The sequence below is a fragment of the Rhinoraja longicauda genome, chromosome 8, assembly GCF_053455715.1.
Source record: "Rhinoraja longicauda isolate Sanriku21f chromosome 8, sRhiLon1.1, whole genome shotgun sequence".
In the NCBI taxonomy this organism is placed as follows: Eukaryota; Metazoa; Chordata; class Chondrichthyes; order Rajiformes; family Arhynchobatidae; genus Rhinoraja; species Rhinoraja longicauda.
In genome coordinates this window covers 54,455,445-54,472,167 of record NC_135960.1, presented here as the reverse complement: position 1 = coordinate 54,472,167, position 16,723 = coordinate 54,455,445, and the positions used below count along the sequence as shown (strand labels likewise).

Sequence of the window (16,723 nt, the reverse complement as noted above, 5' to 3'; positions counted from 1 at the left end):
AAACTGGAGCACCTGGACGAAACCCATGAGGTCACAGAAAACGTACAAACTCCGCAGAGAAAGCATCAAAGGTCAGGATTGAACTCGGGTATCTGGCGCTTTGAGGTTTTTGCCTTTCTCATATTTATCATGAAATCCAAGTTTAAACATTCAATACTCAGTAAATTTACAAAGTTACAAATGGAATATCGAAGTCCAACAAGCAATTCCATACAAGTTTATTTAAAGTGAATTCCAAATTACATCACATCAGTGCTTTGCCAACAGAAATGCAGCGGCCAAGAGAGTTAAAGAAATAGCTTGTTGAAAAGATATGAAAACTTTGAAAACTAGGTTGACAAAACAGTGTTCAAGTACAGAATGTTTACAAATGATTCAAAAAGCTTCCAACATGCTTGTTTTATAAATCACCTCCAGAAAAACACATGGGAAATTGAAGATTCAAAAAGTACTTTTCATATAAAGTTTATTACAAATAAAGAGTGAAATTAACCAAAACACACAGAGCCAATTTTTGCCAAGTATCCCTTATTTGTAACATCATCTGCTTTACCTCTCTCGTCACACGATGGTAGCCTGAGTGCTGTGCAGACTACCAATCTCCAGGCCACTTTCTCATAGAGATGTGGAAAGGCAACAGGAACTCATCCATTTTTTCCCCTCTAGTTTCCCAACAAACGGATAATCACCCAGTTCAGGTTCATCAGTATCGTAACTCTCAACAGGTCAGACTGGCATCAATCTTGCTTCCTTTTCTCTGCTTATGAGCACACTGCTATTACTTTTCAAGTGACAGGTGGGATTGTTTCTTATACATATGAAAAGCTGGGCAGATGACTAGCTCGTTGTATTTTATCTGAATAAATTCTATGCCTGAGAAATGTGCACATCTGCTTGGTTCAAGTGAAGAAAAAAAAAGAACAATCGACTTTACAACAAACATTACTTCTGGCAAAAGGCACACCATATCCACACCAATTTAGGGCACTAAAGAACAAATCAATCACACATGATTATACATCATTGGTGACAATCCCTAATATCATGGTTATTCTTGTTTTTACACAAATGAAATGCCAGAAACTCATGTTAACAGCAATACATTTAGCAAAATGTATAGTGTTTCTGAAATTATAAACATATATTTTCAAATGTAATACAGAACATTGTACACTGCTGATCACATGTTTTCAGACACCAACCTTGATTTTCATCCAAGCAAAAATGCTGATGTCATGAGTAGCAAAATGAGTGAATTACACTACAATAATGTTATATATTAAATGTAACAAGTTCCAGTACACATACGAATAAAAAGTCTTACTGCTGTAATTTTAGATTTTCATTTACAGAAACTCAATGTAACCTGTTTAATGCTCAGCAAAGATAGAATAGCCTCATACAAAGACAACTGAAAAATACGCAATATTGTAAGAATCCAAAAGATAATTAGTAAGGATATAAGTAACATCCACATATCTCTATGCAAACATTAAGGTCCTCCATTTAATTTCCAGTGCACACAAGGAAAACCATTTCTTTCTGGAATAGTAAACAATTGCAGTGTTTTTATTTAATCAGAAACCCATAATTCACAAAGGAGGTGTGTTACAGTGTGCACACCGTACAATGATATATTTTCCCTTTCGGGAAAACAAAGGAAAAAAATCATATAATTAAAATGAACATAGTACAAAGTTGATAGTTTAACATATGGTAACATTTGCTTATAGAATTGAATTAACATGCAAAAATGTTACCAGTAATAAGCAGGTATGGCTATGTAATTAGTGCAGAGGTTTTTGAAGGACTTAAATAGGCAGAAATTGCAGAGCTGACCAACCATGCCTTTAAAAACAAGATAATTGTAAGCAACCTTCAAGTATTCTTTTTTTAAAATGTGACATTTGTATGTCATCTTTGCTGCTGCACACATTCATCAAAAACATTCTCAGCTTTAGTGGAACAGGGCACTGCACTTGACACAGATCTTTTCTGCTTGTATGTGCTTCAAATCCCACATTAAAGAAATCAGCCAAATAATTCTATCTTAAATGCTTTCTTTACAAATGTTAATTTTTTGATAGTCTGGAGATTTCAGGTTTAAGACAATGGGATTTCTTTCCTTTTCAAGAATCCAAGCTTTATTGCCGAGCACAATTGATTTATAGGAGGTTTTGGTTTCCAAATATGTTGTTGGGATCCACGTACTCCTTAACAGATTTCAGCATCCCCAATCCAACATCAGATATGCTTTCCTTTAACCATCGTTTTCGCAGCTTTCCCACTGCGAAGACATAAAATGCTTTAATAGATATACTATGTTGAGATAATATATATATTTTTTAATTGTCAAATACCATGTTAAATTATTTAGAGAGGAAATCCAATGCTTCATGATTTATTGAACTAAAATTTCACACCATTAAGCTCAGAGCTTTCCCAAAGGAATTCCTCACAGTACAAACCCCCAAGTTCACACTTGGATGCAGAAATAGCAACGATACAAAGACTAATGAAAAAAACAACCACACATATTACAGCAATGTCTTCAGTCTTCAGCAATGTCAAATGTTAAGGTTTATCTTTTGGTCACAGGTATTTGAAATCTAACTATATTCTGGTGGACCATCTACTGACCATTGTAACTAGTACAACTAATTGAAAATAATTTTTATATCCTTGAATTTCCTTGATCATCTTCACCACTACTAGCACCACTCTCTTCCCGACCAAAAAAATCTGTACAATTGAGGAACAGTTATTTGGGGATAAATACTGAAAATACTGACACTCACTTTGTTTTAGGTTCATTGACATCTGTAAAGTGGCCTTAGTGTGTGGGGAGTGGATGAGAAAGTGAGATAACATAGAACTAGTGTAAATGGTGATTGATGGTCAGTGTAGACATGGTGGGCCAAAGGGTCTGTTCCTATGCAGCATCTCTAAAATCAGTCATACTATTTTATGTATATTTATTCATGCAGCACAAATCAGCTCAGAAAGTCGCCTTAAAGCTTCACTACATAAACCTGTCCACAAAGCAGGTCCAAACAGTCCTGAGAAAGGAAGAATCCAAAATAAATTTCAATAGCTTGTACAAATACCAAATATAAAATTTGTATTTACAAACAAAACTTCTAGGAAAAAATCTGATCAGTAGTTGACTAGGTGGAATATTGTTAATATTAGAGGGTGTTAAAAACTAACGTGTGTACGTGAGTGCACACCTCCAGCATAACTAACTCCACAAGGAATTGCACTGATTTTGATCAGCTAGAAAAAAAACATCCCTGCATACGAAAGGAAACCATGCACAGCTCCAAAAGCAGAAGGGACTTGGAGTGCATCATTAGCTTTGTCAAAACATTAATTGGCACATCCATCTTGTCATATTTCCTCAGTTTATATTTTTATCACAGCAAATCAAATATTAATTTGACTAGTGAGCCGAGTACCTGTAGATCACATGGTTGCTATTTATGATCTTGCTTAAAATTTGTTTAATACATCATCTTTGAAAGACAAAGTCATATTCAATTTTCATCACATTTAAAAAATAATAGAAACAAGTTTTCAGCCTGTTAAAAGATTTAGTGGTAATAGAAGATAAGCTAAGTGGTTGAATATTAGTAAAACTGACAGTTCCACAGTATGTACCACGAATAAATTTCAACTTAACAACAGGCCTGGTACGGCACAAATTTTATGAATGCTACTCATTATTGTAGAAACTACATGAGCCAAAAGATAAGGTGAATAGTTACAATACTTTCCCCAGGGTAGGAGAGTCTACACTGGAGGCCAGAGGTTTGTGAGACAGAAAAGACTTAAAAGGAACCCCAATGGACAACCTTTTTCACGAGTGATGGCGCAGATATGAAATAAGCTACAAGCGGAAGTAGCTGGGGAAAGTACAATTACTATATACAAATTGGACAGGGATGTATTTAGAAGAGGGCCAAGGATAAGCATGTAGAACTAATTCAGTTAGGCAACTTAGCTGGCATGGGCAAGTTGGGCCAAAGGGCTTGTTTTCATGCTGTACATCTCTACCACTACGATTCGTCGTGACCGACGAACTACCAGGCCACCATAAAAAACGAGCAAGTTCAATAAATATCCTTCAGAGAAGGAAATCTACCATCCTTGCCTAGCCTGGCCTACATTCGTCACCGATATGGCTGCTTACCAGCTTCTCTTATACGACTATGATTCTGATAGAACATCTACGATATACAAAACATTCCATGATCTACTCCCAACTGAATTTAATTTTAGATAGTTCAATATGAATGCTGTTTAAATTAAATATTTACTGATCAATTCCAACCAACATTTAGCAATTAAAAATAATAGCCAATCTCAGTGAATGACAACAGATACCACCTCTGCTTTGGCACAATTTAGATTTCTGAATGGTGTAGATTTCTGAATCTATTACCTGAATGGTGACTGATTGGGAGAAGGGGAGATGCAACGTGACCTGGGTGTCATGGTGCACCAGTCATTGAAAGCAAGCATGCAGGTGCAGCAGGCAGTGAAGAAAGCGAATGGTATGTTGGCATTCATAGCAAGAGGATTTGAGTTTAGGAGCAGGGAGGTTCTGCTGCAGTTGTACAGGGCCTTGGTGAGACCGCACCTGGAGTATTGTGTGCAGTTTTGGTCTCCTAACCTGAGGAAAGACGTTCTTGCCTTAGAGGGAGTACAGAGAAGGTTCACCAGATTGATCCCTGGGATGGCGGGACTTTCATATGAGGAAAGACTGGATAGACTGGGCTTGTACTCGCTGGAATTTAGAAGACCGAGGGGGGATCTTATAGAAACATATAAAATTCTTAAGGGGTTGGAGAGGCTAGATGCGGGAAGATTGTTCCCGATGTTGGGGGAGTCCAGAACCAGGGGTCACAGCTTAAGGATAAGGGGGAAGTATTTTAGGACCGAGATGAGAAAACATTTCTTCACACAGAGAGTGGTGAGTCTGTGGAATTCTCTGCCACAGAAGGTAGTTGAGGCCAGTTCATTGGCTATATTTAAGAGGGAGTTAGATGTGGCCCTTTTTGCTAAAGAGATCAGGGGATATGGAGAGAAGGCAGGTACAGGCTACTGAGCTGGATGATCAGCCATGATCATATTGAATGGCGGTGCAGGCTCGAAGGGCCGAATGGCCTACTCCTGCACCTATTTTCTATGTTTCTATGTACAAAAGACCAAGAAATCCAGCACTGCTGAAGATGCTATCACTGCAGACATAACATAAATCAAAACTCCACCTGCAAGTTCAAGGGTACGTCAACAATCCTATGATGTCATTGAAAGGCAGAGAGTGCCAGCATTAATGAGCAAATACACTTGTATCTTTGCAGTTTGCCAAAACAAGCTACGTACAAAAGGACTGCCATGTTTGCTGCTACACAGCAATTTCAGACCAATTCCGTGTAGAAATTAAGTTAGTCAAATTAATGGAAACAGGCCCTTTGGCCTAATTTTCCCAAGATGCCCCATCTACACTAGTCCCATTTGGCTGTGTTTGACTGATATATCCCTCTAAATCTTTCCTATCCATATAGTTGTCCAAATTCCTTTTTAGAAGATGATTGCATTAGTTCAGCTTTCCTTCCAGCCACAAATCTGTACAACTCATTAGAATTAATGAAGTTCATACTATTTCCATGTTTCAAACCATGTCAGCCATGTTAGTTCATCAAAACAAAAACACTATTTATTGCAAAGAAACTGCAAGCAGACAAACTCGTCAGCCCCTTCCCAGCTAACTATTAATCACAATTAGGCTTGAAAGCGCAGAAGAAATTATCCATTTTTTTAGATGACATTAAACTCTCTGTGGGAATACGAGAGCAAGGCCTCAAGGTCAGTACACAAAACCAATCAATAAAATACCTAAACAGCACATCTTTTAAACAAAAGCTCAGAGGGTCAACCATTGAATAATTAATACTTATTATACTACAGTCTCAGAATAATCCCTCAATTTTAGCAATCATTTTGTTTTGTGAATACTCTTTGGCATAGTCTAATTATCTGCATTCTTTTTAATACAGAAGGCTCAAATCATTGGAAAATGCTGCACTACCATTCATTGTTTTAAAGCAATAATTAATAGTTTCTATACAATATAGGCTGGCAAGAAACTGGCAGCAGGTCAATATCCAAGTCTGAAAGATAAGTGTTGGATAGATGTGGACACACGGCTAATATAAATGCCAGTGGAGCTGGGACATGGGCACATGCCCCGACGCATCCAAGTCCTGAACTTGATGTCTCGACCCGAAACGTCACCCATTCCTTCTCTCCCGAGATGCTGCCTGACCCGTTGAGTTACTCCAGCATTTTGTGTCTACCTTCGATCACTCCTTGAGGTCTTCCCACAGAGCGTTCTGGTCTCCACATCCAATATACACTTTCTCCTCAATCTGTTCTTGCTGGCCTGCATAGCAGCTACACAACCTCAGTTTATTACTGGTAATGAGCTCAGCCTGCCTTGTTCAAACACTCTACTTCAGAATTATGTTCCTCTCAAATGGCTTGCTTCTCCATGTTTGACAATGTTGTTATGCTCCGCTATCTCTGGAAGTCCTTTTGGTAATTTAGGTCATACTGCAGCATCACACAAAATTTCTCTAATCACTCTCCAACTTTAAATAGCTTTTCATCACTGGATCCAAGAATGTTAATATTCTGAAGAAGGGTTCTAACCTGAAACTCCGTCGGTCCTTTTCCCTCCACAGTCGATGCTTGGCCTACTGAGTTCCTCCAGCAGTTTGGTTTTTTCGAATACAATCACCAATCAGATTAAACTTGCTGAACATATTTAATACTTAAAGTACATTCCTTTCAATTCCACAGAATAAATAATCTTATCCGTAAACTTCCAAGTACTCAAAAGTCTTAAACTGCCAAGTCTTGCCGCTGAGCATCATCACTCTAATAAGCAATCAACATTTTAGACATGGTATCAACATATCACTGATTGGTGCCGATTCCTGCAGGCTGTATACTCTAGGAACTAATTAGCTTCCCGTCTTGCACTGCTGAATTCAGTCGCCATCTGCCAATATCCCTAGACTGTTTCAAGTCATTTTTTAAGAGTATTCAGCTATCGAGTTTAAACTCAAAAGACTTCCCAGTTCCAGAAAACTGTTGATGGCCCTAATTAAATGTAAATTACCATTCATTGGCCCAACTGTGCAGTCAATCCATATCATTTAGTCTGCTCCCATTACTCACATACCATCTCCCCAAATTCAGTACCATCTGTAAGACAACAATTTCTTGGACCAGCTTTCAATCATCTAAAACACTGCAAGTAGCAAAAGAGTTTCATCACAAATATCAATGAGTTGAATTTTTCAGACTCAACTGATTAAAAGACATGAAAACACTATTCTTAAGGTACATTTCTGACATGGTTTGGGTCTGAAAAAAATCCATACCAACAATAAATGTAGAATTTACATTTTCACTTTCTTTACTTGAAAAATACTTGATAGCCAGGACATTTGTTGAATTGCCCTGTTGGACACTACACAGAATTGTCCATTACCCAACTGAACAATCCATCACAGAGGATTTACTCCATTGCATCTACCAGTAATTTAGTGTGGAAAGAGAATCAGATAAACCTCCAGATACATAACCTTGTATCACAGCGTAAAATTCTAACTGAGGCATCTGTACTGAAACAAATGAACTGAACATTCCAATAAAAGGGGTAACAGTCCAAAATTATAAGTGAAAAAGCAAAGATATAAATTAAACCAAAAACCTAAAATACGCAAAAAAACTGGCACAGAAAGACAGAATAGCACCAGAGACCCAAATGAGCTTTATTTATATGAACATAATAAGGATCAATTAGAATAAATTTACATCAAATTTAATTTGGGGGCAAAATGCCAACAACAAATGCTGTCTCCTGGCTCACCTGCCGCGGAACCAGGAACCCGCCCGGGGAGGGAAGCAGCCAAGCCCGTCCCCTTCTCCTCCATGAAGACCAGGAATCGGAGAGGAGAATGGAGGATGGTGGCAGCAGGGGCTGGACAAAAAACCCAGTAAGAAGAGCCTTCTGTGCCCCCAAGGTCAGCTGAAGGAGGCGCCCACTCACCACTCCCCTGCCAGGGAACAGCGGCTGAAGGCGACTGAGCAAGGAGAGGGATGACAGTTCCCAGGACGACTGGAATGGAGGCAAAGGTTGCAATGGGCCTTTGTGACCAGCTGTAGCTGGAACTGTAAAATGATGCCAAGATTGTAACTCTTGCATACAGACTCAGGATGCTGTTCTCTACATTCTGTATAACTGGGGGATTGTGCTTATGTATGGTGATAGTCTTCCTGATCTGAATGCAAAAAAAGTATTTCACTCTACCTTGGTACACAAGATAATAAAGAAACCATTGAACCGTTAGATGAGGCGTACCTTTGCTCTGAGGACAATAGTCTTTGTAGCTCTCTGAAAACGGGTGGTGGAAGCCCTGTCTGTGCATTGTTTGTAAGGTAGAGATAGATACTAGATAACCAAGGGCTGAACAATTACTGAATGGGCGGCATGGTGGCACAGCGGTAGAGTTGCTGCCTTACAGCGCTTGCAGTGCCGGAGACCCAGGTTCAATCCTGACTACGGGCGCTGTCTGCACGGAGTTTTTACGTTCTCCCTGGGACCGTGGGTTTTCTCAGAGATCTTCGGTTTCCTCCCACACTCCAAAGCCGTACAGGTTTGTAGGTTAATTGGCTTGGTATAAATGTCAATTGTCCCTAGTGTGTATAGGGCAGTGTTAATGTGTGGGGATTGTTGGTCGGTACGGACACGGTGGGCCCAAGGGCCTGTTTCCACGCTGTATCTCTAAATTAACTAAACAAACTACTGAGGATGGTATGAGTGCAGAGCAGAGGTTACAATCGGGTCAGCAGTCACACTATTGAATGGCGGAGCAGGCTCTCATAATGGACGAGAAATCCCTTCAGGAGAGATCCAAGCATTTAAAAAACAGTAGTCTCGTAATATTGAAGATGTCCCAACCTTCCAAAGTTATTGTGAATTAATAACACTCCCTTGAAATTGCAAAATCTACCCACGTTACCCAGAATGAGGGGCAGCAAACCAGGGAATTGCACTAACATGCAATGTCAGGAAATCTTTATGGAGTCTATAATTAAGGATGTTGTGACTGTGAACTGAGTCACTGGAGACCTGAAATCGGTGGATATAAATGTATTTTTTCATCACAACAGCAGACATTCTCTTGGAAGCTCTCAGTCGAATCTCTCCACTCTGAAAATACATTGTTTTTATACTCAAGAACAAGATATTGAGTTCTTGATATTGAGTTCTGCTAGATGATTCAATACAATCTCACCAGCTGCATTTACATCATTTACTTCAATATTTAGTCTGACAAATGGCTCCAATGAATTACATATTCACAATGGCAGTGCATTATAACTGACTCCTCTGAATGTTCCTCTGACTCCTCTGAATGCAACCGCAGGTGATGCAACACCTGTCCCTTTACCTCCCCTCTCGACTCCATCCAAGGACCCAAACAGTCTTTCCAGGTGAGACAGAGGTTCACCTGCACCTCCTCCAACCTCATCTATTGTATCCGCTGTTCCAGATGTCAACTTCTCTACATCGGCGAGACCAAATGCAGGCTCGACGATCGTTTCGCTCAACACCTTTGCTTAGTCCGCCTTAACCAATCTGATCTCCCGCTGGCTGAGCACTTCAACTCTCCCTCCCGCTCCCAGTCTGTCCTTTCTGTCATGGGCCTCCTCCAGTGCCATAGTGAGGCCCACCGGAAATTGGAGGAACAGCACCTCATTTTTCGCTTGGGCAGCTTACAACCCAGTGGCATGAACATTGACTTCTCTAACTAGATAGTTCCTCTGTCCCTCTCTTCCCCTCCCCCTTCCCAGTTCTCCCACTGTCTTCCTGTCTCCACCTATATCCTTTCTTTGTCCCGCTGCCCTGACATCAGTCTGAAGAAGGGTCTTGACCCGAAATGTCGCCCATTCCCTCTCTCCTAGATGCTGCCTGACCTGCTGAGTTACTCCAGCATTTTGTGATACCTCTCAATGTTCAAACACTTTTACTGGAGCAATAATGCATATAAATGGGCTGAAAGCTTCTGATCAGAGAACTCAAGGTACCCAAAATTAGTGTTGCGAGGGCTGACTGAGTAAACAAGTCAAATACATTCCCATTATTGATAGACAGAGCAAATGTGTATCTGTCCATGTTTGATGTGCCACGTGACAAAATAAGTCTGGTCTGAAAGCTTCATTGATCTACATCAGAGTGATGCAAAATAACGAATGAAGTGCTTGATATAGACCAATTAGCCTATCCCCTTTCCCCTGACTCTCAGTCTGAAGAGTCTTGACCCGACATGTCACTTATTTCTTTTCTTCAGAAATACTGCCTGACCTGCTGAGTTACTCCAGCTTTTTGTGTCTATCTCATTGTCGCATGTTTAGCTGATAGACAGGAGAATGTCTCAAGGTCATGTCAGTTTACAAACCTGTCTCTTGCTGTAGGCTGGTAGCCTGTGCTCTGTAGACAGTACTGTGTTTACATAGCTGTCCTTTTAATTTCAAAGTGATTACTGCTTGCAATTTAAATGAGAATGGGTTTTCCTGAAGAATAGTTCTCATTTGAATTAATGTCTGCAATATCCACATTATTTCATAACACCCAAATGATCCTACAGAATATATTAGGATTTTATTTTACACCGTTTACAGAGTATGTGTGAAGGATAGCATGCCCAATCACCCAGATTGACTTTTCTTTCTTGACCGGGAATGGATATTATTTATATGCACTTACAAAAAGCATTTGATCAAATCCATCATTAAAATTCATATCTCACCTGTTCATGTTCCTGCCATGTGAATTATTTGTTTGAGCAGCACATTATTAAAAAGGTCTTAATGTCTAAATATATTTAGATCTATAAAAGCCTTGCTGAAACTAAAATACACTACATGCACTATCAAAACGTACTGGTGCTTCAAAGGTCTACAAACTTGTCAGACAATAACTTTATTCATCTGCACACACCCCCACCAGTCACATCTATTCATGGGAAATCTTCCACCTATGCACTCAAGTTTTATTCATCCTCGAAGGTTAGATTACAATATGCTTTGGATTCTGATTCCACTGCTCTACAAAGCAGTCACGAATTCTTCAGTCTATCTCTGATTCAAGTAAATCCAAAAACCTACACATTCATCCTAAAATTATTGGATTGACCCTGTGGTTGGTCTCACCATTTCAAGGATCAAAAACAACTGTGAAAAGGACGGATTTTGGAAAGCTTATAATTGCTATATCTGTTGGGGCATTATGCTAGGCAATGCATCCAAGTATGAGCTCTGGATCAAGCGTTGTGTTAGTCCAAACCCTCGTTACACCCACCAATGACTGAGAAGGTAGTTAGGTGATCACCTAACTACAATTACCTTCAGTTTTGTGCAGCGTGTGAACAAGTTAATCTGCTGTGTGAAAAAGTAAATTCTAAACATTTACACTTAGAACTGGAAGTTACAATTGAACTCCATTAAATGCAATTATAGCACATGTCTGAAAGGATTGAGTAAAACAGAAAATTGGGCAAGATTAAACACTCACCTCCATGATGGTGAGAAAGACTTCCTCCATTCTCAAGTATTTCCTCTCTGGCTGAAGCCTAATTTAATATAAATAATTGCAGCCTTTAGTTAAACACATTCAACAACATAATCTACACCATTTCTTCCTCAATTATTCTACTACAGATGTTTTATTTTCAGCACACTTTGATTATGGCAAATAAAGTGGACATGCTAATTTTCATTTAACATCTCAGTGAGCATTTCAAATTATTTTAATATCCAAAGAAAATGTTGAACAACGTGTACCATTGGGTTAGATAATAATTAAAACTTTCCGAGGATTGGTAATAATTGGGTAAGGAAAATATTTTGGAATTGATATGGAAAGGGTTCGCTGAATTGCTCATGAAAAAAATTCAGCTGCTCCTGCAATAGCTCAATTACAGGGCATAATGGCAATAGTTATGATCGCCACAGAATCTGTATTAACTACAACGATTTTCCATACAATTGACAAGTTCAAGATCGCCGTGCAAACACATTAAGTCCAAAATTGTTCATAACTCGTCAGTCTTTTTCAAATAAGGGAGAATAAAACTGCAGCAATTCCCCATGTGTAATGGTGGCAAATGCACCAGACTAACTAGCAAATTAGCCTTGCCACAGGAAGTATTTTCCATTGACTTTTGGTTTTAGGAAGCAGCTGAGAGTGGCAAAATCATACTTTATTTGCACTGATGCAAGAAATTCCAAAAATACTAAGCGTGTGCAATGTCTGTAGCTCCTATAACATCTTTAACAATTTGAATTGTTCAATAATTTTTTTTAATATTATCAACACTGTTTTTGACATCTGTGACAGACAACGAAGCTGGTGCACGATATTTGCCAATTGATTCTTAAGTCAAGCATTTCTAAATTCAAATGTGGTGTAATGATGCACAAAAACCACCCTGATTTCCTTCATAGAGGTAAAGTTAGGGGTTGGCAACTCTTAACCTGATGCAAAATGTCGACCTGAAACATCGAAAATTCCTTCCCCTCCCCACAGAGGTTGCTCAACCTGCTGAATTCCTCCAGCAAAGACACAAAATGCTGGAGCAACTCAGCAGGTCAGGCAATATCTCTGGAGAAAATGCATAGGTGACGTTTCGGGTCGAGATCCTTCTCTTTTTGGAGAACGGAGGAGAAATTCTTCAAAGTAGGCATACCTTGAAGAGATTTCACAGTGGAGCAGTCAAAATACAGAAACAAGGAACTGCAGATGCAGGTTTATACAAAGGAAACAGTGCTAGTGTAACACAGCTGGTCAGTCAACATGCCTGGAGAATATGGATTGGATTGGGTCCCTTTGCTTTTCCTCTAGCAATTTTAAAATCTTACCCTCATTCGCCATTGCAAAGGGCCGTCACCAAGCCAAAATTGAACAGTGGTTCCTATGGAACAGCCAGTCAAGCCAGCACAATTCGGCCCACTTGATTAACAACAAAAATCAACTTTGCAGCTTGCTAAACCCAACATTGCTCCTCAGAGTCATGCAGGGTAAAGATTTGTTTCAGTGAGAAGTTCAGGAAGAGATTGACTACTTAGATTGATTACATTAAAAAAAAAGTTGGTCACTATATGACAGTTTTTGTACCACAAAGAAATTAATATACGATAATTGTGTGACTGCTGTGGAACATTGTAAAATTACTTAGACTGGAACCTAGATTGAGAAAGAACAGCTAGGGTGGGGGTGGAGATGGATAAGTAGTTGGACAACATTACCTCAATTTGCTCAAATACAGCTATGGGGTCGCTTATACCTCTGTAGTTAAAAGCAAAGTAGAAATAGACGCAAGCTCCGGCATCGTAAGTTTGGGTGACTCTGCAAAAGAAAACAGAATTAATATTAAGTTGGATAATCACACAAATAATTTGCTTGGAAATCTTTTATACTACGTCGTTCTTGCAATTAATATTTTTAAAGTGGCCATTAATTAAAATCCTGCATTTAGCCAACAGTTCTGGAAAGTTCTTTTGGCAGAGCAAACTATTTAATGAAAGGAGTGTTGGAAAAGAGTGAATGGGTCTCTGTGGTGAGCAATGAAATGGAGGCCAAAACACAAAGTGCTGGAATGACTCAGAGGGTTAGGCAGCACCTCTGGAGGACATGGATAAGGACATTTTTGGGTCTAGACCTTTCTTGAGTGAGAAGGGTCTCGACTCGAAGCACCACCTATCCATTCCCTCCACAAATGCTGCCTGACCCACTAAATTAATCCAGCATTTTGTGTTGTTCTTAAGATTCCAGTATCTGCAACCAAGAAGGACAAGGATGGTGAGATTGGGGAAGGGAATGCTGATATTGAGGTGGTGTTGTGTGTTATGGAAAAACATTCAGATAGGTAAGTACCAAGAGACTGATGGAATCTATCCCATGATAGTGAGAGAAGCAAACAAGAAGATTGCTGGGCCTTGACAGGTATTTGTAATTTCTTTATCCAGGAATAGGTTCCAGTCGGACAATAGCTAATGTTGTTCCTTTGAGAAAGAAATGGGAACAAACCAAGGAATAATAAGCCAGTGAGCCATAAATCGGTGGTTGGGAAATTACTGAAGATTCTTAGGACAGGATTTACTTGTATTTGCAAAAGCATTGACTTATTAGGGATAGCCAGCATGGATCTGTGCAGGGAAAGATGCATCTCACAAATTTGATGGAGTTTGTTATGATAAAGTGACGAAGCTGAGCATAAGGCATTGGATGCTGTCTACATGGACTTCAATAAAGCATTCGACAATGTCCAAAATTGGCTTGTTCATGGAAGATTAAGGGCAGAGGTAGAAGGGTTTTCTGAGTGGAAATCTGTGACCGGTGGAGTTCTACAAGTCTCAGTGCCAGGATCTACGTTTCATTTTCATCCAACTTGTCAAAAACAATATTTGTAGATGATATGAAAATTGGTGGAGTTGTGGATAACGGAGGAGTTTATTCAATGGTACAACAGGGCATGGATCAATAACAAATTTGGGTATAGCAATTGATAGAAGTACATAAAATTATGAGAGGCATAGATAAGAGTTTTTTGCCCCAGTCAAAATGTCAAAGGTTTAAAATAGGGTGGAAATTTAAGGGAGCTTTGCAGAACAAGTTTTTTTGTTTTGCAAAGTGGTAGGCACTTGGAATACACTGTGTATAATAGCAATAACGGATATAATAGCAATATCTACGAGTTATTTAGATGTACACATGAACAGTTAGAAAAGAGTGGATACGGACCAAGCGCAGACATGTGGGATTAATTTAGACTGGCATCGTGATTGGTACACACATGGTGGGCAGAAGGGCCTGATCCTATCCTGTACCATTCTGCATTTTGCATGTGATCCACACACAATGGCCAAATCAGGCTGAAACTGCAAGGGAGGCAACCAAAAACTTTCTCTCCTAACATGGATCCGAGGGGACTAGACAGCATACGCAAGTAGATTCAGTTTACACTTTTTCTTTCTCTTTACAAACTCAAGACAAGAATCCTATGGAATGTGCCTTTTGTAATTGTGAATTAAACATAGTTTGAAGTTTTAAGCCATAAAAAAACATAGCTTATTCTAAAAACAAACTAATGCAAGGAAGAGCCATAAGTTTTTTTCTGTACAAATGTCCATTTGGGGGCAAGCATCAAAAATAATGATTGTGATCAATAATTGTATGGACTTCAATGGTCACCCTTAACAATTTGGAAAATACATTCCAAAATGATGCATTTCAATGTGTCTTGTTCAGCAAAGTCAAATGGGAAATTGCAAGACCAGATGACTTTCCCCAAAAGGATAGAATAACTGATGATGCATTCACTCCCTGGAAGAGGGGAGGGAATAAGAAACAATGGCAGTCCTGGATGCCAAGAAATGAATCAGATGAACAGAACATTCTAGGAATCAGACCAAATGAACTTGCCTGCAAGTAGCAAGAGGGAGAAACTGAACACCCTTTTCTTTGCATTCTTTTACTAGTTTCTCCTTGACATTCCGGCAGAGGTCAAGTACCCTGAAATACACATTCAGAATAAAGTCTTGAAGTTAGTTACGTTATAACATTGTGTAGTCAACACATGTTGGTAAAATGTCACTTAAAAAACATCTTTATGTACTCATTTTTACTTTTATAAAGGTAAAGATATTGGACATGATTTAAAAAATAAAAATTCAAATATTGTTCCACATTCATTTCTTTTGTAGTCATAATCTAGCATATGCTGCATCTGTTATCTACAATTTGACTAAATGTCTATCCTGCTGACAGGTAATTAAGGTATTATGAAGATATACTAGTTCATACACTGCGATTGGCATGGCAATGGTGTGGAAAGAGAAATCCTTAACTCGCAGAAAACTATAAATTTTCAAGTAGGCAAGCTGCAACCTCTGGGGTGCCTCAGAGATCAAAGCTGGTGTCGCAGCTATTCACAATCTATATTAATGACTTGGATGGTGAGACCAATTGTTCAGTCAAATTTGCTGACAAAGAAAAGTGGGGAAGTAAGTTGTGAGGGGGAAGAAAAAATTTGCAAAGGAATAAAAGCATGTTAAGAGAGTTGGCAAAACTCGGGTAGTGCGTTATATGGGAAGATGTGAGGTCATCAACTTTGGTAAAAAGAAAATGATAACATTGTTTAAATGGTGAGAGACAACAGAATATAACAGTATAGAGATATTTGGATATCCTCAAATACAAAACAAATTAGCTTGCAGGTACAGCAAGTAACAAGAATGCAAATGTAACATTGACCATCATTACAAAAGGATGTAGTTGGGAAGAATTGTTAGAATTTTACATAGCGCTGACAATCCATTCCTAGTAGAGCTTAGAATTTTGGTTTCCTTATTTAAAATACTTGGATTGGAGGCAGTTGAGAGATGGTATACCAATTCTCAAGATAAAAGAAATGTCTAGGAAAGGTTGGGCTAAATGAAGAGGATGTTTTATCTCACAGAAGGAGAATAATTTCTGACAGTCATTTATCTTTAAAATAGACAAATCTGTAACAAGTGGAGCATAATGACCAGCTTCTATACTCAATGACCCCACTGACGAAGATCAGCACACCATAATCTTTTG

At 39.0% G+C, this 16,723-nt stretch overlaps 1 protein-coding gene across 1 annotated transcript in view; it reads right to left on the bottom strand.

Moving 5' to 3' along the window:
- Positions 1-203: 203 nt before the first annotated feature.
- Positions 204-16,723, bottom strand: part of agps (alkylglycerone phosphate synthase) — a 95,103-nt gene continuing 78,583 nt past the window's right edge. Inside the window, exons 17-20 of the mRNA XM_078403997.1 lie at positions 15,563-15,652; positions 13,387-13,486; positions 11,654-11,711; positions 204-2,287 (exon numbers count right to left, since the gene is read on the bottom strand). Of these exons, the coding sequence (XP_078260123.1) occupies positions 2,166-2,287; positions 11,654-11,711; positions 13,387-13,486; positions 15,563-15,652 (370 nt within the window). The 3' untranslated portion in view covers positions 204-2,165. The remainder of the gene's footprint in view (positions 2,288-11,653; positions 11,712-13,386; positions 13,487-15,562; positions 15,653-16,723) is intronic.